Source organism: Pteronotus mesoamericanus, unplaced genomic scaffold (genome assembly GCF_021234165.1).
Source record: "Pteronotus mesoamericanus isolate MK-2021 breed Mesoamerican mustached bat unplaced genomic scaffold, CSHL_Meso_final contig_42, whole genome shotgun sequence".
NCBI classification, from domain to species: Eukaryota; Metazoa; Chordata; class Mammalia; order Chiroptera; family Mormoopidae; genus Pteronotus; species Pteronotus mesoamericanus.
The window spans coordinates 5,731,077-5,758,388 of NW_026555157.1; the positions used below are offsets into that span (position 1 = coordinate 5,731,077).

The following is a 27,312-nucleotide window of genomic DNA, read 5'->3' on the forward strand; positions in this document are numbered from 1 at the left end:
CCCGCCTCCCAAATAAAATTTTCTTCAGACCCAAAATATGTGAAACAGATAAATGCAGAAGTGTCCTGGTTTGAACTGAAGGTTGGGAATCTGGGGGTCAAAGTTTCCATCCACTTTACATTTCTGTTCCCTACTCTCTGCAAAAGGCCTGGAGATTCAGAGAGCCTGCTTATAAATGACATAGTCTTACTTTGTCATTTTAGAAAAGTGAAAAACAAAGCCCAAATCGGGGCTAAGAGTTCATGAAGCCACTGGCCAAGGTCTTTTCATTCCTAGCTTGATTTCAGCCCTAACTTGGAACTTACGTATCTCCCAGAGAGGAATAAAGTGTTGGCCTAGTTTCAATATTAATAGTCTGATTTTCATTGTCAGTGTAATTATTTTTAGTGATGTGTTGTTTTTTGTTTTTGTTTTTTCAATTTCTGTGTGAAAAGGCCTGTGCTTGAAAATGTAAATAAAATTAAGCCTCAACCCTCAAAAATAGTTAATAATCTTGATCACTTATTGTCAGCTAAGAACTTTTAATTCGGGGAAGGATAATGTTTCCGAGCTCGGCCCCTGGAGGCAGACTGCTGCGTCTGTCTCCCTGCTCCTTTACCTGTGAGGCCTTGGACAAGTATCCAGTGTCTTTTTAACTCAGCTTCCCATCACCGAGAATGAGATGTAGTAACAGTATCTTTTGCATCCTTCCTGGGTCTAGCTGAACACCTTGTAAGGTGAATCTGCTATGTCCCTGGTCACTGGGGGCCCCTTAATAACAAGGCAAGAGAATTTTGGCCCCTCTCCACAGATCTAATCATAGCACTGGGAACCTGTCCTCTACAGCTTTCCTTATCTCTTAATTATCATTACGTATACTCTTACCCTCTTCTCCTTGAATAGTGGTGATGCCTTCAAAGAGCACTGCTTCAAAGCTGCATTAGTTCTGCCTCTTTTACACATCAAAACAGTGCCACTTGTGATGACAGCCAAGATAAATTTAGCCATGTTGACAGAAAACTGATGGACCTTAAAAGTCTAAGATGCAAAAAGTCTTTTTTCTTTTTATCATTTCTTTTTAAGCCCTTGATTCTTCAAATATACGGACATAATTTTGACCATCTGCATTTTATATCCACTGAAAAGATTATGACAAAAATAGGGTTCAAGTGACAGCAAGAGATTGAGGGGAAATATAAAGAAAAAATTCCTGACTATAAAGGCAGTTACCTAGGAGTTGACGCTTCCTTATAGGAGACCATTGACAGCAAGTAGATACGGTGGTTGTCAGGGGAAGGGAAATGGATCTAATGATCTCTCACGGTCCTCTGATTCAGTACTGGAGGCTGGGCTTTGAGAATATACTCTGAAACAGATGATTGTTAGACAAGCCCTGATGAATACGTGCCATTGGATTGGGATAGAATCATGTAAAGTTGGTGTGTTGAAATGATGAAAAGTAGAGTATAACTATTTATTAGGCAATATTTGATGAATGGAAGGACAGAGTAATGGGGTGAAAAGTGGTGTTATCTACATTTACAGAAAATATAGTTTATTGTAAGTAGTTAATTACCAGTTGTCAGCAGGGTTAATGCCAGTGAACAGTATTTGAATAAACAATGTGTGTAACCACAACTCGGGTAGGAAACATAATAACAGCTCTCTTTTTATATAGCAATTATATATATTATCTCATTTCACCTTTACAATAACCCCATGGCTTTCTCTGCTTCTCTGAAAACAGTGAGGCTAAGAGAAGTCCAGTGACTTGTCCAGGATGCCTCCTTAGGGTTAAAACTTAAAGCCATGATTTTAAGGCAAAACATGGATGCTTTCTGCCTTACCACAGCCCCTCTCTGAAGGCATCCTTTACATTTGAGAAAGCCTAATTCCAGTCTAATCCTTTATGGTGACAACAACTACACCATTTTACAAATAGTAGTATCAGAGTTGGAGGCTCGGGCCGGGTGAAGAGGAGCCCTTTTTTCCAGACCACCGAAGCCTCTTTTTGTTTCCCACTTTAAGCACACAGGGAAGGTAGACGTTTTTGTCACAGTACGCAAGAAATGGCTATCAGTACACTTCGTTACATTCATGCTGTGTATTTATCTGCATTGAAAAGAGGGAGCACCAGCAGAGTAAAAATGATGACTATCATTTGAACCAAAAAAAGACTGAATTTTGAAAAGGATGTTAAAAACTATCTATAGGTTGCATTGTATATTAAAATTTAATTTGTTTCCAAAAATTTTTGAATACAAACGAATGAATCACACTTTAATAAAAATACTTGTGGCTTCCCTTTTCTGAATAAAAAGTTAACGCTGCCACAAGGTTCTTTTCTCCCATGAAATGGAAGCCTTTTAGGTACCACCTCACAGAAGTCTTCACCTCAGCACTACAGGTGGCTGCAGGTACAGTAGGTGTCCCCTGATTTGTGCATCTGCCGCCTTTCTTTGAAAGGAATAATAACAACAAATACCATATGTGGGTGGAATTGTTTTTATTTTTTTCACTATAGTACTTGAATTTAATTGTGTTGTATGTCATTCTTCTCTGTTGGTGGGGGCAAGAAAAATACAAGCTGTAGCTGCCCCAAAGCAGAGAAATCATGGGTTTGATCTGCTTTACTTTTTCCTGTATTATTTCAGTTGGGAGAAGGCCCTCTCTGGGTTCTCAACCTTCTCCTCCCTCTCCTCACCTAATGTACATTTATTTTGTCCTGCCCTCCTCCTTTTGATACCTATAGAAAAACCCTGTTTAACACAGGCTCTAAGAACTGACCTTAACATTTTGTCCTTCACTGCACATACCCAGGCATGAATGAAAGCCATGCCCATTGGAAGTTGAATCTCTTATCCTTGCAAAGCCTTGATACTGAACTGAACAATATAATCTTTCAATTTTTCAACAGCCTAGCTTACTCAGCTCCCACAACATAGCCACAAAACCAAAAGTAGGGGGGAAAAAAGGGCCTCAAACCTTCCAAATCATGTCTCAAAAGTCATTACTGTTTTTCGTAGCCATAACAAGGGAAACCCTCGTTCACCTCCTGTTACTGATTTACACACAATTCTACTTGATGATATTATACATGTTCTAACACACTAGTGATTAGAAACAGCCCCTCAGGAAGGTTGGGAAGCAGAGTGATCATCAACAGCAGATGCACTGAAAACAGCAGGGAGAGAAGACTGTTGAAGCAGGGCGGGTGGGACTGGGGCGGGCTCTTTAGTGAAGGACTCCACTCTGCCCCCAAGGCTGTCAGTGAACATACTATCACAGCAGTCCCTGGTCTTCACAGTGACCCCAAAGCACCGTGCAAAGGATCCATGTGTTCCAGAGGCCGAATAATTTGGTGTATTGTGGACAGATATATGGATTTCTGTCGCTAATATTTTTGGGGAAAAAATGTTTAGCAGTAATAAGATAAGCTTTAGTTATCTAGAAACCTTTTGCAGTCAGTGGCATTCATGACAATGTAAGATAATGAAGCATTAGTAAATAAGGAAGAGTCATTCTGGTAAATATATACTACCTTTCACATATTGCATTAAGCTCTTTTTTTCCATTAAGCTATTTTTTCACACAAATTGGAGCTTTAAGGTCATGTATTACCTAAAGTCATCAATACAGTGCTCTTCCCTTATATTCAGATTTTGGATATACGACATAAAGAGTAAGTCCTTGTAGAAGTGAATAATCTTTTATAGACAGTAAATATTTTTATATTTCCTCCTAATGTTATTATCTCTTGTACTTGTTGCTTGCAAAGTTGTCAGCAGAAAGAACACTTACCTTCCATTCCTCTGGGCACCATGAGCACAGTATCACCATCAAAAAATGAGAAAGATAAGCGACTTCAGGAGTCAGTCCAAAAGTATCAGAATCGACTGGCAGAACAGCAGCTACAAGTAAGCAGTTATTAATTCTTCCCAAAATCTACCCTGATGTTTGAGCTGTTGGTTTCATGTGTGCAAATTGACTGATGTGGTTTACCCAGGTAAAATGGTCAGCCTCTATTTTCTGTCCCCTTTTGTCTCCTCCTTTTAAATTTGGATCTAAGAACTGTTCTAAATGTGAGCACAAGTGCCCCAGGGGTCCAGACAGGGACAAGAGTTCTTAAAAAATACTGTATGTGTGATATCTAAGTCCAACCACTCTGCAGTGCATGTGAACAATAGGGGAGTTTATTTCCATTCTACAAATGCACACAGAGCCTCCTAGAGGTCAGCCAGGAGGTTAAAGGTCATGTGGTCCAGATGGGGACACCGATCTGTATGACTCCAAAGAATGGGCTGTTTTTATTTATTCCTTAAGGGTGGGTTTTTCAGATAAAGAGTTCTTTTAAAAAAACATTAGCCTATTAATACAGAAACTCAGAATCGTATTTAGTTAAGAAAATGTAATAAGTAAAACATTACTATCAGTGAATGTAGGTATCCATGACAACTTCAAGTGAAGGAAAAAAGGTGGCATGCAGAAATATTGTCTCTGATCTAATAAAGTCATTAAATCTCTGTTTACTTTATGGATCCAACACCCAAATTTAACTTTTCTGATTGTATAGCATGTCAACCTCCTCAAATAGAACCTGAGAAGGTCAGCGGTGTATGTCCACATGTCTGATCCCTCTCTAGATGTCAGGACGTAAAATGCTCATTCAAATAAAAAAACTTTTGTGGAGAGGGACTTAAGACCCCCTAGACTTAATGCCTTTTATGATCTATACTCATGGGTTTTTAGAAGGTGACTTTTTTCCTACCCCAGTTTTCACTTTCTGTCCTCTCCCACCTTGCTACAGATCTGCCTGCAAATCAGCTACCACCTGGATTCACAGCCAAAAGAAACCCTCCCTTCCCTTTTAGGCTGAAGTCTCAGGGTTTCTTCAGGGAAAATACTGAGAGTCACTTTGGGAATGCATTCTCCAGTGCGTTCCTTGTGTTCCTGAAAGCAGCTCAACTTTTTACAGTTTTAGAGCCTCTATTAATGGGTTTGATAACAGGTCAGAAATAAAGAAAGGCGTGAGAGCCAGCGGTTATTTTTATAAACAATTAGGTGAGGTCAGATCTTTCCGATGTGGAATGTCTTAATCTGTTCTGCTTCCTATTTTGTTTACCACTCCTTGCAGCTCTGTGAAGGCATTCAGCGCACCCTGAATTGCTTTTATCTTTGTTGGATTATTTTTCCCTATGAAGACCAGAGCTGACCCTTGGAAGTAATAGTGCCAATCATAAAGTTTTAATTACCTTACATTTGTTTAGGATTGGATGTTTTATTCATTAGTCAGGTAGAGATTTCAATGGTAGCTGATGGAATAACAGATTTGGGCCATCCATTCTGCTTATTCTTTTTTTCTTGGTAGTTGATTTTTTCATAAAAAGTTGAACCAAGTTTATAGATTCGGTCTGTTTCAGATATAAAAAGTTTAGCAGTACTCAAATGGAAGCTTTCTCCTACCAGTTCAAGGGACAGAGACCCCCTCAGCATCCTCCTTATTCCCTGTTGTGAAAATAAGCCTAGCATCTCTGTATCTGGAAATAATTAGACGCGTGACGTGTAATTATGGTCTTCCCACGTCCCGTTCCTCTCCTGCATCCCACTATCAATGCCCACGTATCCATTGACCAGACCTGTGGGGCTAGTATAAAAATGACCTAAATTTGCACACCCCATTTCTTACTGTCTTGTCCAGATCTAAAAAATGAAGAGTTGACTAGGTAAATCAAAGACCTTCTGGAACTTAGATTCTGTGGTTCTGGGTTTTTGTCACTAACGAGTGGGAGGAATATAATGGCAAGGTAATATTATGGTACTAACAGCAGAAATCAGCAGCTACAGCCCTTCTCCACCCCACTAGTGTGTAGAGTGACTAAGTCTAACTACTAGGAGCAACACCCACAGGACGCCTTAGTTAGAGAATACTCACAATGAGTTAGAAAACTATTTTGATAAAAGAGGTATTCCAGTGATTGGGCCTGTTCCTCTAGGAGAAAATGAAGTAGCTGGGTCTAGAGCTGTCCTTTAAATAGATGGTATCGTACATAATGCCCACCATGTTACAGCTAGTTAAAACAATTACAACAACAGAGGGAAGTGAAGTTCAAAGAAGTCTAATAACTTGACTGAAGTCACACATTTTTAAATGGGGAAGTTGGAATTTGTTTCCTTTTTGCCTCATTCTAGCACTGATCTCATAATGTCACAGGATTAATACAGACACAAAAGACCTGAGAAGATTTACAAAGGCAACAAACTGATGTATTGCAAATCATATTTGTTAAGGGAAAAACGTTAAGTTTTCCCCAATAAACCTAATAGGAGAGTTCAAATTCAATAATTGATATGCGACATCAGCAAGCCAACACCCTCTTTATAATCTGCGCTTCTGAAACAGTCCTTTCCACTTTCTCCTTTCTGAGTAAATGAGTGAGTAATCTGTTCTGAACTGCGTGGTTCCAGCTCAGCTCATTCCTTAGTACCTGTCATTTTCTGTACTGAGTGACAAGTGCCACCTGCTGGCCAAACAATGAAGCATTGCCGTTTTCACTGTGTCTCTTGGATTGCTCAGCTACTAATTGGCATATTATCTGGATAATGTTTACTCTATTTTTCAGTAGACCCAGACAACAATTTAAAACCATAAAGTAGAGTTATAAAATCAGTTTCTCTGAGGTTTATGATGACTTTCCAGTCCTCAATATCCCCCCTTTTTCAGTTTTAACTCACAGTTTAGATTCTCTTCCACCTTCTTTTGTATGACAAAGATGAATATGTCATGATCATACAGAAGAAATATAGTTTAGGATACATTTCATTCAGGGAGTTATTTTTGGTGCCACTTTAAAGCCAATTGATGCTCTCAATCATTATAAGAAAGATGGTATCTTGATTCCCTGAATGAAGCACTCTCTGCATTTACCCATTTGTACTTACGAAATATTAATGTGTAGTATGATTCTGTGATCAGTATGTTTGGGCATATGTACTATATTGCTTATATACTCTTTAAGTCTTTCTGGGTACATCTTTTCTGATCAATTAATTTCATTTCCTACAGTGAGTCTAGGCTCTCTCTCCCCTGACACTGACTACTTTTCTGGCGTTAGCTTCTTCCCTCCCATGGGGCTCTTCCATGGTGCTGGCCCTGTTCTTCACGTGCGCTCTCCGCTTCTGTGCTGCCCAGAGGGCCCTCCTTCCTGCTTCCTGTCTGAAGTGGCATCTCGCCTCTTCCCATCCTTCAGGGTCTGAAACAAATGTAATTCCTCTATGAAGTCTTTTCTCATGTTCCCTTGTCCTCGATGCATGCCTTTCTTCGAGCATGTTTTACTTTCTACCTGGTATTGTAGTTACTTTTGTATCCTTTGTCTCCTATATTAGACTGTAAGTTTTATGAAAGAAGGGACCATTTTTATTTCTCTTTTGGATTCCCAACAACACTTACACCTGGGTCTTTTATGTAATACGTGTTTATAAAAAAAAAGAGCAAAGGATCAAAGGCATTTGATTTATGCAGAATTCTTTACAAATAAGTCCAAAAATATTTTTCATTTGATCGGATTGGTTGACTCCACATATGTTACACTTAAAGCCTTTTGCACATGTTATTGGAAACCAAAACATCCTTACACTTGGTCAAAATAAAGTGTTGCATTTGCGTGGGAGTACAGAGACGGTATTTGGATTTTATGTGTCATATTCATAGTCTTTAGATCAAATGAATAGCCTGTGTAAAATTCCATGCCTGTTGAAAAGAACTCCAGCAGAAGCATTCTATTCTTTTGTAGTGTTAACGTGGATGCAAAAAAAAAAAAAAAAATGAAACAGTTAATCTGATAAGCCCCACATTGGTTGTTTTCGCAGCAAATGTGCAGCAGAGAAGACGTGCTGCACGTTTAGCTGTGTTTTCCAATTGAAATGGCATATCTGAGTACAGCTTTGTAATGAAGAATGTGAACACATCTTCCCATTTACAGTTTAATCTTTTTAATGTGTCATTTTTGTGTAGGATGCTGAGATTTCAAATCTGTTTAACTACACAGACAGATGTCTTAGAAAATATATTTGTTCATCAAGAGTCCTTTCCAGCATCCTTACATAAACTGCCATAATCTAAAATTTATGACACCTAAAGACCTTTGTCTAACAAGAGGCTATTACACTCACTGTAGTTGAAATATTTTACCTTATTACTCTTGCTACAAAGATCTCATTTCTCTATGGTGATGCATTGCTTTTCCAAAAGGGAAAATGTGTAATATATTCACACTTGTGGGCCCTGTGTTCACAGAATAGCAAATGAGACATTAAACAAATTGCTCCTGACAGATTAGTTCAGAAGTTTCTGGAAAGCGAGCATCATGTGTTCTTTTTTTCATGTACCTCTCACCATCAGTCCTGGCTCACTATTGGGCACAGTAGGGATTTAAGAAAAGCTGTTTCACTTCCAGGCTATTTTCTTATTCTTTCTTGAGGAATCGGTGTCACATTATCTGCAGAATAGAACAGCATCCTTGGTTTACTAAATGGGGACAGCAGCAGCAGCTAGAGGGCCATCAAACAGTCTGGCTTTGGGGCAGTGTGCCGTGGTGAGACCAGGGTATTCCTTGCTCCTGGCTTCATCGATCAGCCTGTTCTGCCCTGGAGATTGGGGCCAAGCAATACCATCCATTGTTGTTTGCTCCCGGGTTTCACAGAGTGACCAAATGCTGCCAGCGAGGGCCCATGTGTGTCCCGAGTGAGCTCATTCTTACTCCAAGAGGGACAGAAGTCGCTTTGACAGTAGTTGGCAGTCTTGCCACATGTCAATCAGTCATTTCTATTCCATCCACAGAGATGGAGAAATAAGTCGAGGTTCAGGTATATTGCCTGAAATGATTTTTAATGGAGGAAATACTAATTTGGGTTTCAATGCAAGTATGCCTATTTGATCTCTGCCCCACAAAAATTCCATAAGCACCTGAACTGTCTGTACAGCCAGTTCTCAAATTAGTGTGCATGCTAATTGGGGACAGCCAGAGCCTGTCTGCTATTGTGGCTGCACCTCACGCCCTGTTCCCTGAGTCTGCTCAGGCTATGGTACCGGTATTTGACTTCCTTCCAAGGCAGGCTGCCCACTGGTCCCTTCTAAGGAAACCCTGGGCCTCTGAGCCTGTGTCTCTGAGCACCAGCACTCCCGAGTCTTCCCCTCTGAGCTTGGTTCCTGCTGCCTATCATGTTAGACCTAATCTCCCCTCTTACTCAGGACCCAGCTTGTTCTGATTTTGAGTTCCAAGGGTGGGGTTGTCTCTTCACACACCTGGGTTCTAATCCAGTCCTAGAGAACTAACTGGTGTTTGTCTATGACCTTTGCCTCATAATAGGGTGGCATCATCCTTCCCCTTCCCAGAGACTCCTCAGTTGTGTGCTTACCCTCTTAAGTCTAGTTTCTTTTTGTCACCTAGTATTTGATCCCTTTTATCCTCTTTCTCCACCCCCTTCCCTTCTGGTTACCACCATTCCATTGTTTGTATCTGTAAGTTTGGTTCTTTGTTACTTTTTGTTTTATATGCTACATGTGAGTGAAATCATACAGTTCTTGTCCTTTTCTGTCTGATTTATTTTACTTAGCATAATAGTCTCAAGATGTATCTGTGTTGTTGCAAATGGCAATGGTTTATCTTTTTGATGGCTGAGTAGTATTCCATGTTTGTATGTGCCTCTTTTCATGAAGGACAGTTTTGTTGTTTCCACATCTTGGCTATTGTAAATAATGCTGCAGTGAACATAGGGGTACATATATATTTTGGTCCATTTTTAATCAACTGTTTGTTTTTTATTGTTGAGTTTTAAGAGTTCTTTGTGTGGTTGGTACAACATTTTGGCCTTTACAAGATGTTTCTTTTGCAAACATTTTTCTCCTAGGCTGTGGCTTGTCTTCTCATTGTCTTGGTCCGTTGGTTTTTATAACTTAAAGGCCATTTCTCACATAAGCAAGATAAGTTTCATAGAGTAAGCTAGATGGGGTGAGGATTCAGTGAACAGTAAAGAAATGGGAGTCAGAAGTAATAAGCTACTTTAGGAAATTTTTACTGAAGGGGCAGAGAAGATAGGGTTGGAGTTAGGAGGGTAGTTAAGGATGAGGTAAATTTGTGGTTAGGACCTGAACCAAGAGAAAGGAGCCAGTGAAATGGGAGAAAATTCACAATAGAGATGAGGCCTAGCTGGTACAGAAAATTCCAGCAAAGACAGGAAGAAGGGATTACTAAGACTCAGGTAGAGAGTTTAAGTTAGTGTAAGAAGATGGACATTTTTTTCCTTCGAGACTGTGGGAGAGAAGTTAAAGGTGTTCACACATACCTAATTAAAGAAGATTAAATGTGTGCATAATAAGAATACCCCTCCCCCCCCAAAGTAAGGGAAAAACACATTTTCAAAGATAGAAATCAGGAAAAATTTTCAAGTTTTCAGGGAAAAAATAAAACTTGAAGCCACATATTTGAAACGGTGTACTGCATGGTAGGGAAAACTGTCCCAGAATAGTCAACAACAAGGCATATTCTAGTAAAGTTACTGAACTGTAAAGAAAAAGAATTCTTCGGTGAATAGGTATAAAGATCAAATCACTTATAGGAGAAAAAAAATTTAGGCTTCAAATTCTCTATAAAAATGACAGCTCCAGGTGGTAGTGAAGTAAACTACAAGAATCCCCAAGGAAAGGAGTATAAATCAAGAATTTTATATTCACCATACCATTGTAAAATAAAAAGTCTACAAATAGTTTTGAAAATAGGGGGGAAACCCTCCGTAAATATTGTTCTCATGACTTCTTTTGAGGAAATAACTAGAGGTCATACTTGAACCAGCCAAGAAATACCTGAAAATTCTACACCAAAGACCTGGAAATAAGCATTGATTGTATTTAACTAGAAATAAGACTAAAACATATGTGACATTAGGCACCAGACTGAGTGTAAATATCCTAGAAATGTGGAATAATTAAGCTAACAAAAATAGGAGGTCAAGAACAAAAGGTGAAAGGTAAGTTGTTTGCCTGATCTGTGCCAGCAGATTTAAGATACATCATTTAAGCAATTTAAGCATACATTTTGGTTCTAATATAAACACCAACAAATACAATATTATTAATAAATATTAGAGAGTGGAAGAAAAGAGGGAAGAGAAAGTAAATTTTGTCCCTATTTAGAGTAGAAAACTTATGGATACTATCTAAAATAGAAACATAAAGTTATCATTATGATGTTAGTCAATAGGAAAAAACCTACGTAATATTAGAAGTACCTACACAAAACAAATATAAATGGACTGCATCATTAAAAACTGAAAAGAAATTATAAAAACAAAATAAAATAATATGATGACTAATACCAAACACATATATGGTATCAATGCAAATGACCTAAGCTTACCTTAATAAAAGATAAGGGATTTTAGGTTCTATCACATAACAAAGATCATGTCTGTACTATATACAAAGCACACATCTAAAATGGTAATTCAGAAGGATTGAATTCAGATAGTATACAAAAATAAAATAGGGATCTATCCTAAAATCAGACATGTTGAAATTCAAGGGGAAAACAATTAGTGGAAGGAAGGGTATTTAATTAGGCTGAAGTCATTAGTTCACAATGAAGATGTATCAATTACCAGTCTCTCTCATTAGCTAATGTGGTGTTGAGTTTCATTAAGCAAAACCTGCAAATGATAAATGGAAAAAGAGACAATCATACTAGTAATGAGAAACTTTAGTTTTCTCTCAGTTTAGGAATACTTAACAATAATACTGTATTTGTAATTTATATATATAAAACTCTGTTCTCTCAAAATAGAGAATCCACTTTTTATTAAGTGCTCTTGAAATATTTACAAGAATCACTCTATTCTAGGCCACCAAAAAAGCCAGGTGGAGACAATTTAGCAATGCCTATCAGAACTGCAAATGTATATACCGTTTGATCCAGAAATTTAACTTTTAGATATCAATTATGTACGCATAGATGTGCTCACACAAATACGAAGTTACCTATTTACAAAATGACCTGTTTTACAAGTCATTGCAACATATTTTGTATATTAAAATATTGAGAAGACCTAAATGTCTATCAACAGATCTGGTTAAACAAAACATTGTACAATACCTTAGAATACAATGAAAAAGGAGATGAAGAAGCCTTTTCAATGCTAACAGAGAGAGCTCTAGGATATATCCTTAAATAAAAAAGCAAGGTGTAGACTATGTATATAATATACTACCATTTTTTTCACTGCCCCCAAAAAGTGGGGAAAATTTTTTACATATGCTTATGTACAATATATAAACAAATCTCTGGGAAGACAAACAAGAAAAGTAGCAACAGTAGTTACTTATTACTTGGACATGGACCTGGACAGATGGAGAATGGAGTAGTAGACTTAAGTAGACTTAAAATATAGACTTTTAGAAATGTATGTTCTATGAGAATATATTATCTCATAGACATCTATATATGTAGACATCTAAAAAGAAATAATGCAGAGGCATAGAAGGTAAAACAATTAATTCTCCTTTGGGAAATTGGTGGATGTATTCAGAATGTGAAAGATTTGAACCAAGACTTTGAAGGATGAGTGAAATTTAACAAATGGAGAAGATTGGAAAGTTACTGCAGGCAAAGGAAGTGGGTTATACAAAGGCATGAGAACATGAAAAAGAACCTGGAAAATAGGGATCTGGCATTAAGTCTATGAGGGCAAAGTGGGTATCAGAGGGGTGGGAAATGGCTCAGAAGAGGAATTTAGCAAGTTTAGGTGCAGCCATTTGAAAGTGGCTTATATGTTATGCTAGGGGCTGTTTGGTCCCATTTAATAAACTTGAATGCCTGTATGTGCCATTCCATGGGCTAGGTGCTGCAGAAATAAAACTCTATCATCTAGGCTGGTGGTTCTCCATCCTGACTGCATTTTAGAATCACTTGGAGAGCTCTGAAAAATACAGATGTCAGGCCCCCACTCCACACAATTAAATTAGAATTTCAGGGTGTAAGGATATGGCATCAGTAGCTTTTCAAAAAGACTTACCAGATGATTCTAATCATATGCATTTAATTTTGAAAATGCCAGCTCTCCCTACTCTTCCTCCTTCTGCTATTTTAATGAAGGGAATAACATTGTGTACAAAGTGGTTATGACAGGTCTAGAGAAGTCTCTGAACTAGAAGCAAGAAAATGAGATTATAGAAAATAATTCAATTAAGAGATGATAAAAGCCTTTAAAAAGTGAGGTTATTTGAGTCTAGTGCAAAGTTTGAATTTAAAACATTTAAGTGTAGAAATTCACAAGACTTGATCACTGATTGGTGGAAGGGATTGGGAGTGATGAAGAGCCAAAGATGACCGAGCTTGATGGCTGCGAATTTGGTGATGCTATTGGTTTTAAGAGGGGATGCACTAGGAAGTACTGGTTAGGGGTGAGGGCAGGTACAGAGGCAAAACAATGGATTCAGTTTTGGAAGGGTTGTCTTGAAGATACCTGCAGTTTATAAGTTGCATCAAGAGTCATTTGGATCTGAGTGTAGAGGAAAAGGCACCATTTGAAAATCTGCGCAGGCCATAAACATCCAAAAATTTTTCAGCAAGAGAACAGGTCCATCCGACCCTTAATCAGAGTCAGGACTCCAGTTTGAGGGATAGGGTACTTACAGGAGCAAGGTAAATGTTCTGTGCTAGAGAAATGGACTGAGCTGGGTACCACAATGGAACAGGAAAAGGTAATGGGATGGCTGCGCTGAAAAGGAGGTACAAGTGGACCCCTAACAAGGGTTTCAGCCCATGAAGAGTGAAGGGTGCAGAGCCTGCATTGTTCTTTATCTCCTCTGTATTTCATTAACATCTCTTCATTTTAGGGTAACAATTATCACATCAGATTTAACTTAAAAGGTACTTCTTATTCAGGGAAAGCAAACACTTCCTCTCTCTGCAGCTGTGTCTCTGAGGATAAGGCAGTCGCTGAGTGATGTGGATAAGGCAGCGTCCCGTGCATAGGGACACAGTTAAAGCCACTCTGCCCTCAAAAGTCCCTTGAAGCTCAGGCCTAGAGCTCTGAGGTAGACAGAGCTATTGTTGAAGATCAGAATTTGTTTCAAATGCTGGGCCCTCAAAGTAGGGAACAAAAGGGTCTCCAGAAAGGGAAGTTGAGGCCTGTGGAGATGGTGTTTGGTACAGTGGCACCCTGAACTTGCTCGTAAGATATCTGATCTATCACACTTCAACAAACCATCAAGTCTTCTTGTACTATCCAGTCTCCACTAATCAGAACATCTATATTGAAAGGGACACCTTGAATAATTATTGAGGAGGATGTGCAATCTTGAAACTTTTTAATAAAAAAAGTGAAGAATGTTGAATTAATTGTAATAGGCCAGTTGAAAGATATTTTTACTCATATTTGTCTAATGACTTTTCCTATAGTCTCAGTTTACACCAACAAGCAGAGTTGCTGAGTTCACTCCCATCTGCCAAACTTCAGCACCTAAGGTGAGTAATTAACATAAGACTGAGCCATTGTGTGTTGTTTCTCATGAAGGATTAGACTTATCAAGGGCCAAATGTCATGGTTTATGAGGTTCAGAAAGTGAAGCACTAAGGAACTTTTTAACTGTCATAATTTTTTTCTTATTAGAGCGATGCATGTTTATTAGGGAAAACTCAGAAAATAAAATATAAATAAAAAATATTAAATCACTTGTAGACTTACTTCCTGGAGCTATGACCATTTAAAATATTTAAATTTATTTTTCCCAATATTTTCTATTAATCTATTTTCTCTGAATATTTTCTTTAAATAAATATTTATATATTTAATCATATGTAGAGAGAGATCTCTATGAGAGACCTGGAGTGATTGATTGATGCTGTCTGTGGATATATATTTACCTAGACATACATTGTATGTGTAATTCCTACATTGTTCTTATGTTTGCTTAATGTCACCTTACATTATATTTCTCAAATGTCTGTTATTATATAAAATTTAAAGTGTAGAGGGAATATTTTTAAATCTTTAGATATAAAGCTTTCAGTTACATCAGCCATACAAAAAATATGGAAAACTCTATTATACTTTTAGTTATTCACATTTTTCTACAGGCAGATGATGGGATTGATAAGCCCCAGCCAACATTTAGAAAAGTGGCACCCTGAACTTGCTCCTAAGACACCTGATCTATCACGCTTCAGCAAACCATCAGGCCCCCTTGTACTAGCCAGCCTCCACTAATGAGAGCATCTAAACTGAAAGGGGCCCCTTAAATAATTATTGGTGAGGCTGTGCAATCTTGAAGCTTTTTTTAAAAAATGAAGAATGCTTAAATATTGTAATATGCACCAGGGAGCCAAAGGCATGTAAATTTCTGCTGGAAAGAAATCAGGAAGCACACTGTTCTCAATTTAGGGTCTTCTGCATCCTCAAAATTAGATTTGTTAACTCAGCCCAGCTCTGCTGGGTCAGATTCCAAATGAGCCTGTACAGTGGTATACTTCTGCTTCTAAGCTTCTGCTTTCTAAAAGGTTTTTATTAGTAATTGTTAATAAAGTTTTAAGAGAAATGGTCATTAATTATTAGTAAGTTGACTACCAAAAAATAAAGACATATTCTTTGTTGTTTAAGGAAAATACAAAAAATCAGAAAATCAGGCCTTCAGGTAACAACTTCAAGTATGAGTCTCTGGCGTCCTTTGAGCTTTCGGTCAGCCAGAGAGGCGTGAAAAGAAACCCCGAAGGGACAGACCTGGATGTAGAGTACATTTCAGAGGCTAAAATGGTGAAGTCTACACAGAAGAAAGTGAAACCACAGCAAAGACATCCGGCAGCCCTGCCAGGAGATGTCAGACTTGCTGAGAGATCCCAGGTGTTTTGTTTTTTCTTTTCTTATTCACCAAATGTGTAGTAATTGATCTCCTTTGGAAATAGCATTTGGTAAAGATTTTGCTTCATTTTCACATATTTAAAGCATTCTAATTAAAGCATACACATTGTAATCTGAGTTTCCTGGACAAAGTCCCAATTTCTTTTTTTTTTTTTTTCCTGAGTTCTCACTTTTGTAGAAAAAGTCAAATTATTAATATCGGCACATCAGCATAGTGTATGGAGAGCTCAACCAAGTGTATTTAAGAGACACATTCATACAGGATAAACCTGTAAACTTGAGAATTTTACATTTACATGCTTTATAGCAAAAATGCTTAACCAAAGCCTATAATAGGTAGTTCCTGTGTAGTTAAGGTTCTGGAAAAATGGAATATAATTCCATTTAGTGTTGAGACTTATTTCAACAAATGCACCACCTGAGAATGTCCACATATCCAAATGAATTTGTTTCTCTTAAAAGAATCACTGTACTTTCATTCTTAAAATGTTACCCTTGCTTAAATCCTTTCTGAGAGTCAGCCCTCAGATTCATTTTATACCATAATGGTACCAGAACTGAGTGAGCATCTACCCTGTGCCAGATTCAATGCTGAACGATCACAGACATTATTATTAGGTCACTACCGTTTTAAATCTTTTATAAGCCAAAATTTATTGCCTAGTTTATCTGCCTTGTTCATCAGACTTGACTTCTAATGCCTTTTTCCTGTTTCTGAAATTAAATTCATCCTTCAAGGGTGGATATGGGCCACCATAAAAAAATATTAAAATGAATTGCCATAGGTTCTGAAAGCAATAAACTGATTCAATCAGCAAATATCTACTGAACTTCTGCCCTGTGTAAGATACTGTTTTACGCATTGTGGGAGACTAGGTAAGTTAGGCATTGTTCTTTCAGAAGGAATTGTTCTGAAACAATAGTTACATTACAGAAATATCTAACACATTCCTTTGTAATATTTTTGGCAAATGGTGTGTAGGCTTTTCTCGAAAATCTTTAGTGATGGAGACCTCCTAAAACAGCCTTTTTTTCATTCTGTTTTGGGGTAGCTCATTCTCTTAAGATATTTAAATTCTATTTCCCTATAATTGAAGTTTGGGCCCTAAATCTTGTTTTTCTTTTTTGAGACAATAGAAGCCAAGCTGAACCTGCCTGCGATCATCAGAATTTTACTTTGAATTCTGTATCATATACATACAAATTCATATATTCAGCAGATATTTATTCAACCCTTGCTATATCCAAAATACTGCATGTTAGTAATACCCTGTATAAAAACTAGTTTTATTCTTTTATCCTGACTTCTACTGATTGTGCAATTTCAAGGTTTGCAGTTTGTTGGCATATTTTATGGGTAGGTAGCATGCTAGAAAAACACATAAATGATTAAGAGGTTGAAGTGTGCTGAAGGGTTGGAATATGACATGATTCACTTAGTGTGCATGGGTGTGTATATATACATATGTGTTTATACATATATGTACATACACATACATGTGTATATACTTAGTATAGTATATGTATATACATACAAGATATATATCATTTAAATATTCACATAGTGTATATATAACTGATCTCTGCCCCATCGAACTTACATGGAGACAATCCAGCAATTACACAGATAAATATAAACTGCATCTGTGACAGTTTGTATGACTTAGTAGCATGAGTACTTATAATGGAGAATTTGACTTATCTGAGAAGACAGGGAAATCTTCCTTGAAAAAGTGATAGCTGAACTTTTATGACTGAATTTCAATTAAAATGATACAAGGAGGGAAAGAGCATTTCTAAGCAATGCAACCAGCATTTGCTAAAGACGGAACATGGTGAATACAGAGCACCTTGGGAAGACAACTAAGCCACGACGGGCCAAGAGATTGGAAGAGGATGGTGTAAGATGAGTATGGAGTGGCCAAAACCATGCAGGCCCTATATATAGCCTTTGATAAAAGGTTTTGCATTTATCCTCAAAACAATGGGAAACCATTGAAGAGTTTCAAGTTGGGAAGTGGCATGATTAGATTTTCCTTTAGAAAAGATTGCTTTGGCTGAGTATGGAAGAAGGGTTAGTAGAGATAGGAGCAAATGCAGGCGAGCGGTTAGGCTATCATAGTGGCCGCATGGAGAAATAACGGCCTAGTGTGGGCTGGGTGATGGCGAGGGAGTGGGGAGAAGTGAATACCATGTTTTGCCAGGTATAATGTGCACCCACATTTTTGGCCCAAACTTTCAAGGAAAAAAATCATTCATTTTAATTTTTTAAATTCAGTGATTTATTTATATTTAGATGCTTTTTTTTTGTATGATAAAGGAATTTTAACATTTATTTTTGAACATATGGTACAAGAAATTTTATGTAGTGAATAATTACAAAACATAACAGGCAAAAAGTGTTTCAGGTACTACTCATGTATAATGCTCATCCTTATTTTTCCCTTCAAAAATTTGGGCAAAATAGTGTGCATTATACACAACAAAATCCATACTATTGTTCCTTCTGTGTTGTTTGAAGAGGGAACACTGACCCAGCTTGGCTATAGATGATGAAGCATAGGGAAATGTTAAGAATGACAGCAGAATCTCTTGCTCTTGCACCTCGTTGGATGGTGATTCCATTCATTGAAACAGGGAATCCTAGAAGGTGGCTGGGATTGTGAGGAGGAGCACGAGTTCAGCTTACACAGTTCAAAACTCCCATGGGGACATGCCAAGTGGGTAGTAAGGGTAAGAAGGAAAGAACAAGCAGGTAGGAACTTGAGGGATATTAACATCTTATGGTTACAGTCTGAAGATGTGTGCACAGGGGATTGTGAGGGAATTGCCAGAACAGGAAGAGAAGAAATCAGGAATTTGTTTTATTATTAAAGCCAAAGGTATGTGTGTGGGGGGAGATAAAATGCAATCCAAGGTGAGGTGGTCAGAGAGGTGGAATTCTGTCAAAAGGATAAAAGCCTCTAAAAAGTCCATTGGCTTAATGACTTAGAGGTAATAGGGATGATCTCAGGAAGGATTTTATTGTTTTTGTTGGATTGAAGAGGGTAGCAGATTAGAATGAATTCATTAGTAAGCAGAGGGTGAAGAAAGAGAGACTGGTTATATGTCACCTCTTGGAAAGGTAAGGTCCTTTCACTTCAGAAGATAGTTTATACTTAAAAAAAGCTAAAAAGTGAGGTGGATAGATCAGGGAACTGTAATTTTTTATAAGCTGTTGAAAAATGAATTTAATCAGGTTTTAAACTGCAATTGAAACAACTTTCAATTACTTGAGGGTTATTTGCAGTAAATTGTTAATATTCTGTCTAGCAAACACAACACTAAGCATTACCAGCATCAGAGGAGGTTCAGGAAGTGTAATTAATTTTAATATTAGCTTAAGTAGATGGAATTAGGAAGGCAGAAGTGCTTGGAGTAAATCTTATCATGTGTTCCAAAAGCTTGATAAAAATGGCTCTGGAATTAGCAAATGATTTAGCTCATTTGCACCACAGTTCTGCTTTGCTAATGCAGGTAGTTAATGAATTACCCATTCTTCCTAGAGAATTGTTTTTATCACACCCCATGTTTCTCAGAAGATTACACTTTCTTTTTCACAAACAGCTTTTCTCCCATTTCTTGAAAACAGGGCTCCCAGTAAAAATAATATAATATATTGTTTACTTCATCTGCAACTTTTTATTCTTTTTAATTTCCCCTTAGTATTCTTTCGTTAATTAATTTTACTGAACAAACAAACAAAATAATTAAGCATTTACTCTGGGCCAGGTACTGAGGACTCAGAGATTGACACAATTCTTGCCCTCAGGAAGCTAAGAGTCCACCTCAAGCCATTCTAATCAAAGGAGACCTTTCCTTACATCATACATTTTCCATTCTAACAGTTTCATACCTTTCAAGTATGAGGACATCCTTTCAATATCAGAAGAAAGTATCTCACATAGTACTAGGCATATCTAGTATCCATTAATTAATTACGTAATAAGAGAAAGGCATCACAGATATTTTGAAATGAATGCATGTCTTATTCTGCCCAGCAACACCTACATAAATATTAAGAACAATGTGTCTATCCATATGAGACATTATCTATACAGGATATGGCAGTAATTCATGCAGATCGTTTGCAAAATAATATAAGCCTTTTGGTTCACAGTTGAGCTCCATAGCCCACACTACTCATTTCATACTTAATTTGTCTTACGATACTTTTTTAATTGTTGTCTGTTGTTATTTAACCTTTACATATGCTCATCTAAGTCATATGCTTCTTGAGGGCAAATATCAGAAATTGAATTTCCTCTGTTTATCTTACAGAAATCTGCTTCTGTACAGAAATTAATAGAGGGTGAATAAAGGTAGTTTAATATATACCACAGATTACATAAACCTTGTATATTCTTTGTTAATACCTTGCTGTAGGCCTCTTCTTGGGAGATGAAATGGAAGCAGAATCAGAATTTTGTGCAGGAGGACTGTAAGGCTGTGATTGAAGTTGAAACCGGCAACAGTGATCCAGATAAAATCCTGGTGAGATAAACTTTACTGACTAAATGACACCTTGAGATTTATTCATGTTCATAAACATTAGAAGAATCCAAGAGGCATTTACATTAGTGCCTCAAAGTAACTGAAACATTTAATTAAATGATCTAGTTTTTTGTTGAAGAAAAAAGACTCAGAAAATTAGTTACTTGCCCAAGGGTACACAGACTAGTAGGAATAAAACTGGAGTTAATACCTCCTGACTGCTAACTCGTGATGCTTTTCATTATAGTTACTAGGGTGTGAAAGCTTTAACATTGTGTAAATACATATAAATTATATAAATAATTATAAGGTCATCCCAAAACCCGTATGCACCAAATCCAAATCATACAAACCTTTCTGTAATTTGTAATATGAATTCTCACCAGATTCACTTAAATTAGGCTACTGACAAAAGACCTGCTAAGAAAAAGTCTATTTTAAAACTATGGACATACTTTCCATTTATTTCCCTTGATTTAGCATCCCTGACTCTTACTTGATAGTCAATATCAATCAGCTACATATCTGGACTATTCTACTGTAAACCCCAAAAGAGTTGCTTTGCCTCACTGAACTAGGTGTAACAGCCTTTGGTGTTTAGGAAGAATGGACTCAAGGACTGACCATTTGAGAAACATTTCATCTGTGAAGTTACGTTAAAGACATTGTCCATTATGTTGTATCGTGTCCTTTGTATTACAATACAAAGTTCACTTAGACAATAGAATTTAACACCAGGAAAAATATATTTGGTATTTTTTTATCAGAACATGAATTTTATTACTCACTAGAGTTAGCTATTTACCTTTATTTTCAACAAGCTTATAGCTAAACTTTAAATAAGAATAACTATAGACACCTAGATGGTTGCTCTTTTTGACATGATAATAGAGTGAGAGTATTTAGAAAAGGGTCTGGCTTGTTGTACATGTCTTTAGGTAAGGTACCTCAGGATGCTATTTGGAATTGTAGACTAGATTTCAATTACAAATGAGCCAATAAAGTCTTCTGACTTTATCCCAATTTCTGTGCCCTTCAGCAGAAAGTCATTGTCATAAAATATATGGTATAATAATAATTGTTTTTATTGAAAAATTTTCTTGTTATGGGAAATTTCAAACATAGTACAATCAACTCCTGTATGCCCATTTTTCATCTCTAGCAGTGATCGACTCATGGCCAGTCTTGTTTCATTTGCACCCTCCCTGCCCCCAGTCCTCCCAGGCTTCATATCACTTCATCCATAAATTGTAATTGTTTTAAGAAGCCCACTGAAGGACATTGAAAAGAACTAGAAGTGATTTGTGAAAGGGAGCTGGAAAGTGCCTCCTTACTTGCAATAAGGGACAGGTAAATCCAGGACGTGACGTAAAGGAACACCAAAGTATTTACGAAAGGAAAAGGGTAAAAATTTAATCAGAGGCCAAAAAGGAAGAGAAAATTGCAACCACTATTGTAAATAATGCCACCTTTATTTACCTTTTTCAAGCAAAATGTTACCTAGCTGAACCTGTGAATAGTAACTCGTCACAACCTGCATTGCAGAGCCTTCAGTCTTGGTGTGTTTTTATGTAGCCATTGCGTTGTCACCTTTCCAAGGTTGGCATCCAGCTTTTAGCTAGTGTTTTTCGTAAATTAAGTATGACATTTTTATTAAAATTGTTGTCCATTTATGTAACATTTCTCAAGTTCGTAAGTTACTTGTGGGTTTATGTGCGGTATCATTTATTTGTGTCCCTGTGATCCTGGCAGGAAGTCTCTTTTGAAACTCATGGTGTGTAATTAATTTGGATAAATAGGGATTATCCAAAGTTGCATATTAATTCCTTCATTTATCTGTAGTTGGAGTAATTTTCAGTAGGAAATAATTCTGAATATCTGTACTTTCTTAAACCCAGAAATTAAAAATGATTCTTCTTCACCCCTGGGCTCCTTCCCAGTTATCTTCTAGCTATAGTGCCTGTGAGTATGTGTGTGGGGGGGCATGTACTTTAATTCCAGCCCTGAAAGTGTCACATTTAAAGAAGGAAGACAATCAGGGCTAACTGTGCTATAAGAGGTTATCACTTACGGAAGAACAATCAGCTACCACACAGGACACTCCCCCCAGCCCCCACTCTCCCTCCATACAGGTGGTTTTTATTATTTTGGTGAATTTTCTGTGACCCAAGGTATTATTCTCAGGTATAATAGGCTCAGAAATACATGTTCAGCACACCAAAGAAAGTTTGTCTCACAGGATGATTACCCATTATCCAAACTCATGAGACTGTTGTATGAGATCATAACAGCAGTTTAGTCATTTAAGAGATGAATACAACCTCAGTCCGGTGGGAAGTCACAGGCTGAATTACACTGTGCATGCTTCCCCTTTATGCCAGTCTGCGTGGGCCAGTCAATTGCAATCGGACAGTTGCCGGTGAGCTAGATGCCTGAATATTCAACAGGCTTTCAGCAGAACAGCCGCTGCGTCTGTCTCCCCAAAAGAGATGGTGGGGTGATGTTACCAATGCGATTGTGACACTGAGAGGGCCCAGCCCCCCATGCCAGCTGGTGCTCTTGAGTGTAATTTCTCACCTTGTACGGAGAACAGTTCCATTCTGATCGGCAGTTTCTTGTTTCGCTGTGTTAATAATGTCTGTCAGTCTGCCTTTTGAAAGGATTTTTTCCAAATTAGGACATTTCATGTCCCTTTCTTCCAAGTTTCAGACCTAGTTTGCTCTGGCTTTCTGACTGACAGTTGGGCAATTCAAGTGAAATGAGAAGAATGTTGATTACTTTTCAGATTTATGTTGAATCTGACCGTTGTTGATTATTTCAGCCATGTTATCATTCATTCTCCAAAATCACCTCTTCTGCTGTGACTTGGGGTTACAGGTTTCATCTCTTTTCCTAACATCTTCCTTCTCCCACTCCCCCTAATTCTTAATTGAATGCTCTTCATGTTCCTTTTCTCCAAGGCCTACAGCCTATTGAAGCTATTTTTTTTAAAAAATACATTTTTTTTGTTTTTTCTTTTCCCGGTAGGATTACCCTCACTTTTTAGTCATTTTTAATGTTTGTCTCTTTGCTCTACACTTTGTATCACATTCAACATGATTCAAATCATTCATGTGATGTTGGGTTTCATTTTCCTTAACCTCCAGTTGCTTCTGATCATAGACTTTGTTGGTGTCACTTCCTTGGCATTTTTTTTCCCTTTTGATATTACTTTATGCTTGCCCCTGTAGCCAGCACAGGCCACTCATTTTCAAAGTTCATGCACTGTGTGTTCTTGATCCACACCTTGCATGTGACTTGGAGCTTCGGAAGCCGCCGCTGGGATGCAGCTAAAACTCCAACCATTTTCCTGAGATTAAAAAAACTGTTATGACAACCACTGAATGGGAGAACATATTTGCTAAGGATACATCTGATAAGGGGTAATATCCAAAATTTATAAAGAACTTATAAATTCAACACCAGAAAAGCCAAACAACAAAATTAAAAAATGAGCAAAGGACCTGAATAGACACCTCTCCAAGAAGGACATATAGAAGGCCAATAGATATATGAAAAGATGCTCAACATTAGTAATCATTAGAGAGATGCAAACTAAAACCATAATGATATCACCTCACACCTGTCAGAATGTCTGTCATCAATAAATCAACAAAAAATAAGTGCTGGCGAGGATGTGGAGAAAGGGGGAGCCCTGTGTATTGTTGATGGGAGTGCAGACTGATGCAACAGCTGTGGAAAATGGTATGGCGTTTCCTCAAAAAACTAAAAATGGAACTGCCTTATGACCCAACAATTTCACTTCTTGGAATTTATCCAAAGAAACCCATGACACTAATTCAAAAGAGTGTATGCACCCCTGTGATCAGTGCAGCATTATTTACAATAGCCAAGATTTGGAATCAGCCCATACCCATCAGTAGATCAGTGGATAAAAAAGCTGTGGTACATTTACACAGTGGACTACTACTCAACCGTAAAAAAGAAGGAAATCTTACCTTTTGCAACAGCATTGGTGGACCTGGAGAGTATTATGCTAAGTGAAATAAACCAGTCAGAAAAAAACAAATTATCAAATGATTTCACTTACATGTGAAATCTATTGAACAACATAAACAAACAGAATAGAATAGAGTCATAGATACAGAGAAGAGACTGACAGCTGTCAGAGTGGAAGAGGGTTGGGGAGCTGAGAGAAAAAGGTGAAAGGATTAAGTGAAGAAAGAAAACCTCATAGATACAGACAACAGCATGGTGTTTACTAGAGGGAAAGAGGGTTGGGAGGATCTAGAGGAGGGTAAATGGAAAAAATGGGGATGGAAGGTGACTTGACTTGGGATGGTGAACACAATACAGTGTACAGGAGATATATTACAGAATTGTACCCTGAAACCTATATAATTTTATTAACCAATGTCACTTCAATAAATTCAATAAAAATTTTTAAAAACTGTCATGAAAATAATAAGGATTTTAAAGGACATCTTAATCCTCATCAAAATGCCCGGGACAGTCTCCCAGGCGACCTTTGGAGATGATGTGTGTGGGGCCATCAATCTGCATGGCAGCGAATTTCTTTCATTACTTTTCACACCCTTGTTAGCACAGCCGCAGTCCCTGCACCATTTAAGGGTAAAAGAGTGATCTAGATTTATTACCTCTGACGCTGTAAAACCGTATTTTCTGAAATTCTTCTGTGCACATGCACATGAGTTTGAATGGAGTTAGCCTTTCCTTTTTTTACGCAGTTGGGATGGCACTCAGGTACTGTATTTCACATGCATTATCTTATCTGATGCTTTTAATAACCTGAGGAGTATGTTCTCTTTTCATCCAGTTTACAAATGAGGAAAAGGTCACTCTGCCAGCAGTGGTCACCTTGAACCTCAGCTGTTCCACGTCAGCTCCCACTTTCTTAGCCACTTTTTATTGGGACTTTTCTCTTTATTGTCCATTCCCACATGCAGTCTCCTACATCAGCTCAGCCAGCCCATTGCACGCATGTAGGTTGGAATACACTTTACCCTGGTGTAAGGATTTCAAGGTAAAAATACACACTGCATTGATTAACATTTGCCATTTTGGCTTAGACAGTTTTTCAAACCTTTATATGAGCATTCTCCAGCCAGGATTCTTGAATTTATTTTTAAAAGTCAATCCATTGTATTCCTTGCTCAGATTAAGCTAACTTCCTTTTAGCCCATTTCTCCACTTACCCACCCTAAATGTGACCTATAGAGTGAAGTTCTTTTCTGCTCAGGGCCTGGCTTTTGTCTTTGCAGTTAACCTCGGTCACAGAACAGGCATCAGGACCATCACCTCAGGATGATTCCTGGAGAGGAGAGTCTTCTCCTTGCCCAGGATGATCACTTCAGTAATATGTTTGTGGTCATAACCTTACCACACACCCCCCTAGTCTCCAGAAAATCCTATTATTTCTCATTTTCCATGCTCAAAATGCACACCCTGCTCTCTCTTTTAACAAATAATGAATAGGCTGAACTCTTTCTGCGTCAGGCGTTGCCAAATCCACATGTAAAGTTCCAACTTGTCTCAGCCCCTGATGGGAAGGAAACAGAATTTCTTTTCTAGCACCTCTTACAGATGCACCAGCCTTTGTCAGGGGAATTAGTCTCTGAGGGGATACCGCTACAGTTCTGTTTTACTGGAGCAGTGCCCTGTGGTACTGTTGTAATTAAGGATTTGTCTGAGTTCAGTGAAAAACACTGGTGCACTGCCCTGTGATAAATTGGCAGCTCAGCTTTACTCCAGGCAAAATTTGGCACATGAGCTCTGTGTCACCCCAGTGCCCCTCAAGGTGATGCATTCTGATCAGCTGTCACTGCACCATGCTTAATAGGAGCAGGAAAAAAATAAAAATGAAGTGGTGGGACTAGACCACTAAGCACCCTAACTAAGAGGCAAGCAGTCTTAGGTCTTCAGGTGATATGTAAGAACTGACTCTACAGACGAGGCATCCTGGGGCATGTGCTCTGAAAGGTGACTGGCAAAATTAGGTTGCTAGACCACAACAGATGGTCAAGAAAGCAAATGAGTAATTTGAAGAAAGCTTGAAAATTCAAGAACAGCAGGGGAATAAAATTAACAGTGCCAATGGTAAGTTAGAGAAGTTGGGTAGGAATAATTTGCTGAGATTCATATCCGAGAGATGAAAGTACTAACTTGTTATACATGTGTATGCTTTTATTCATCTTGGTGGACCGCATACACCAAATTAAAATTATTCAAATTACCTGACTCTAATATGAAGCAACATTTACTTTTTTCCTAAATAGTGGTATTTGTTGTTTTTCATATTTTATAATAATCTTAATCTCTCAGTTACTGCTCTGAATGTCAGTGGCAAATTAAGATCACTAAAACAGTGAAAAATATCCATGGTACGGTTATTTAAGGTTAGATTAGATTTGTCTGTAATCAGAAAGTGGAACGAATTTTCGGTTGGACTTGACTTTACAACTTACAGCATCTGTGGTCATTCAGGTCTTTTTTGGCTTGCACTTGTCTGTGAGAACAGACTGGAAGATGAATTTATTTTATTTTCTCAATCTCAAGACATTTTTAAAAACTTCCTCGCCAGATAACAGCTGACAGATATATTTTAAGAGTTTGGCGATAGACCCTCTGCTAATTTCCTATGAAAGATGTGACCTTTAGTGTCTAATCCAAAGTGTGGCACTTTCTAGGATTCAAGAAAGATATATGAATAAAAGAATGAGTGGGTGGAACCATCTGCCTGTCGCAGAACTGAGCTAAGTCCTTTACCAACTACACCTGGTTAACTCTTTGAGCATCTTTCAAAGGGGGCTAATTCTGGCTCAAGAAAGGCATCAACCCACTCCAAGCCCTGGGGCCACTGATAGGGTCTCCATA

General features: G+C 37.8%; 1 protein-coding gene across 1 annotated transcript in view; it reads left to right on the forward strand.

The window, feature by feature from the left end:
* Positions 1–27,312, forward strand: part of MORC1 (MORC family CW-type zinc finger 1) — a 165,759-nt gene that overhangs the window by 107,616 nt on the left and 30,831 nt on the right. Inside the window, exons 17-20 of the mRNA XM_054577233.1 lie at positions 3,758–3,896; positions 14,430–14,495; positions 15,628–15,867; positions 20,311–20,418. Of these exons, the coding sequence (XP_054433208.1) occupies positions 3,758–3,896; positions 14,430–14,495; positions 15,628–15,867; positions 20,311–20,418 (553 nt within the window). The remainder of the gene's footprint in view (positions 1–3,757; positions 3,897–14,429; positions 14,496–15,627; positions 15,868–20,310; positions 20,419–27,312) is intronic.